Raw genomic sequence first — 3,720 nt, forward strand, 5'->3', positions numbered from 1 at the left:
AGGAGATCCATGTAGCTTTCAAGAGGCTATAAACTGCCAGGAGAAAGAACAATGGATGAGTGCCATGATGGAGGAAATGGAGTCTCTACAGAAGAACCAAACTTGGGAGCTTGTTCCATTGCCCCCAGACAAGCGTGCAGTTGGGTGCAAGTGGGTGTACAAGAGGAAGCCAGCAGTATCAGAAAAAGAAGGGGAAAAATTCAAGGCTCGTCTTGTAGCAAAAGGGTATTCACAGCAGAAGGGGATCGACTACAATGAGATTTTCTCCCCAGTGGTGAGACACACTTCTATCAGGGCAGTGCTTGCCTTGGTAGTCAGCCGGGATATGCACTTAGAACAGATGGATGTGAAGACTGCCTTTCTCCATGGTGAATTAGAGGAGAAAATTTACATGACACAACCAGAGGGGTTCAGTGCAGCTGGACAGAGTCACTTGGTTTGCAAGTTGAAGAAGTCTCTATATGAGTTGAAGCAGTCTCCTAGACAGTGGTACAAGCGGTTTGACACTTATATGTTGAAGCTTGGTTATAAGCGTTGTGAGTATGATTGCTGTGTTTATATGAGAAGCCTTGACGATAGTTCGTTTATTTTTCTGTTACTATATGTTGATGATATGTTGATTACTGCTAATCATTTGAGTGATATCAATGAGCTGAAAGTCATGCTAGGTAAGGAGTTTGACATGAAAGATTTAGGGGCTGCTAGGAAGATTCTTGGGATGGAGATTCACAGGGATAGGGGAGCTAGAAAACTATGGCTCTCCCAGCAAAGCTATGTTGAAAAGATCTTAGAGAGATTTGATATGAGCAATGCTAAAGTAGTGAGCACTCCATTGGCAAATCACTTCAAGCTTTCCCTAGATCAGTGTCCAAAGACAGATGAAGAGAAGAAATACATGTCAAAGGTTCCATATGCCAGTGTAGTGGGTTGTTTGATGTATGCTATGGTTTGTACTAGACCGGACTTGGCACAAGCAGTTAGTCAAGTATGCAAGTACATGTCGAAACCAGGGAAGCAACATTGGGAAGCAGTCAAATGGATTTTCAGATATTTGAAGGGGACTACAGGTCTCGGTATCATGTTTGGCAGCCAACAGAGTAAGCCTTCAGTTATTGGTTATGTTGATTCGGACTATGCAGGAGACTTGGATGATAGAAGGTCCACAACGGGGTTTGTCTTCACCCTTGCAGGTGGACCAATTATGTGGAGATCATCAGTTCAGTCTGTTGTTGCTATGTCCACAACTGAAGCAGAGTACATGGCAGCTGGTGAAGCTTCTAAGGAAGCCTTGTGGCTTATGGGGCTAGTAAATGAGTTAGGCATTGAGCAAGGTCGAGTTCCACTGCATTGTGACAGTTACAGTGCTATCTTCTTGGCAAAGAATCAGGTGTATCATGCTAGGACCAAACATATTGATGTGAGATTTCATAAGATCAGAGAGTTGGTAGCTTGTGGGCAGATACTATTGCAGAAGGTTCACACTTCAGAAAATGCAGCTGATATGTTAACCAAACCGGTTACGGTGGACAAGTTCAGACATTGCCTGAGCTTGTTGAACATTCACTGATGATGGACTATGGAGCGCCCCCAACCCAATGGCGGAAAATGGAGATTGATGATATTCGCCAAGGTGGAGATTGTTGTGCAATGACTCATATATATAGATAACAACAATACAAGTTATGGACTTGAGCTGATGTAAAAGGGTTGGGGTAGAGGGCTATATATATTGATGTTATGAAGACCTAATGTAATAAGGAGAAGAATAGTAAAACACTAATCCATATTCTCTAATAATATATAGTGGTAGCCGCGCTCCCGGGGACGTAGGCACAATTGGCCGAACCTCGTTACCAAATCTCTTGTATTATTCTCTTGTCTCTATACTCTTTACTATTTGATTGTTCGCTTGTTCCCAACAGTTTTTATACTACAAAAAATATCCCGAACAAATCTCTTCCAATGACTACTCCTTCAATAAGTATTGCTCATTAGAATCAAACATTTGATATTTTGATCGAATCTAGTGGAGCCTTATTGGATAAACACTTAAGCTTGTATCATGTCTTGCAAAATTCCACACTTTTCAATTTACTATGTAAGAAATTAAGGGAATAACTTAACTCTTTATCTCCTAAATATTAAAGATTAAGTCAAATTAAAAAATGAGTTAGTCTAACAATTTCCTATATTGGCAAATATTGATAACAATGATCCAAATAAAATAAATTTTTTTTATAGAAATAAGATATTATTCTCTATTCTTATTTTCATTTGCACTCATTAATGGAGAAAAAATTTTCTTCTTCTAGTTTTAAGGATAATAATATAATGTCACTCTAAATTTAAATTTAAAGGATAGAAATGTAATATATATTGCTTCGTAGCATTCCTCTGACTCTGAGTGAGTCCCATATATGCCTCTGCTATCAGAATTTCCTTTTTACGAATCCCTTTCTCATTCTTAAAATGAAGCTTCTTTTTCCACAAAATAAAAGATAAAATAAAGGACTTGAATAATAGAGCTACATTGAAGAAAAGCACATATAGTATCCATTTGTTCAACCCCCATTCCCAAAGGAAATGATAACGCAAAAAAAGACAGATACATAGTGATTACAAAATCAATACTGCTTAAAGTTTACATGCCTAAAAGAAAGTACAAATTAAGCATCTCACCACCCCACCAAAGAAAACCATAAACAAAAACTGCAAAACACCCATACACTATTATTTACATAACAAGGCCAGGATTAGGGTAAACAATTACGTGGCATAAACTCCAAAAACCGCAATATTATGATCACATCACAATTTCATTTCTTTCAAAGGTAAACGAGCTTAAGATTTACAATAGATAGGAAAGCAGTCCATGCTAAACAAGGTTTTATCAAATCAGCAGCAACAGAATTAACCTGCCCAAACACACGCATGCACCCAAACAATGCCACAAATAGCCCCAAGCACACTATGAACCCAACCCTTATTGTCCCAAACCCAAAAACAAGAGGATCCCATAGCACAGTGAACATTATCTGAGTCAAATAAAGCAAAAGAGCCATAGGGTTTCTATGGAACCCTCCATCTGCCCAAACCATCCATGCAGATATACCCATCAAGAAGCTTGAAGCTGGACACAAAAGGTGCAAGACCCATGAAGGTGGAAACCAGAAGGGCTTTGTAGAAGCCATAGAATTATCATCATGGGTATGTGGTTGTGGTTGAGTATGGAGAGATAAACCTAGGTACATGGATAAAAGGGTAAGAGATAAAGGAAGAGAAACTGCTATAGAAAGTGACCTAAGGCCACGTTTGGCCATGACCATTCTCTTATCTCTTCTACTACTTCCTCCTCCACCACCACCACCACCACTTTTTCTCTGGTTGTTCATGGTGGTTGTGGTAGGATCATCGTGTGTAAGTCGTTGTTTGAGGGCATTGGAAGGCATTGGAAAGAAGAAAGAAGGTAAGGTAGAAAGAGAGAGAGAGAGAGAAGTGAGTGTTGAAGAATAAAGAGTGGAACGTGGATATGTATAGTGAAACATGGATTGGGGTGGAGTGACAGATGGAGAGATTTCATAGAAGATATAGACAGGATTCAACGTTAGGCATTACGCGTGTACATGTGCTAGAACACGCTAGAGACACCAACTCATGTACATAGGAAGAGGAATCTGATTGAAGATATATGTTTGAATATTGATGTTAATTTTAAGAGTG

General features: G+C 39.3%; 1 protein-coding gene across 1 annotated transcript; it reads right to left on the reverse strand.

The window, feature by feature from the left end:
- Positions 1-2,620: 2,620 nt before the first annotated feature.
- Positions 2,621-3,495, reverse strand: LOC109340421 (translocator protein homolog; the record flags this gene model as incomplete). The annotated part of the gene is given in 1 exon segment (XM_019578110.1): positions 2,621-3,495. A coding segment is annotated over 1 exon segment (670 nt), but the record flags the coding sequence as incomplete, so codon positions are not given.
- Positions 3,496-3,720: the final 225 nt, after the last annotated feature.

This window comes from Lupinus angustifolius, unplaced genomic scaffold (assembly GCF_001865875.1).
Source record: "Lupinus angustifolius cultivar Tanjil unplaced genomic scaffold, LupAngTanjil_v1.0 Scaffold_168_109, whole genome shotgun sequence".
NCBI lineage: Eukaryota > Viridiplantae > Streptophyta > Magnoliopsida > Fabales > Fabaceae > Lupinus > Lupinus angustifolius.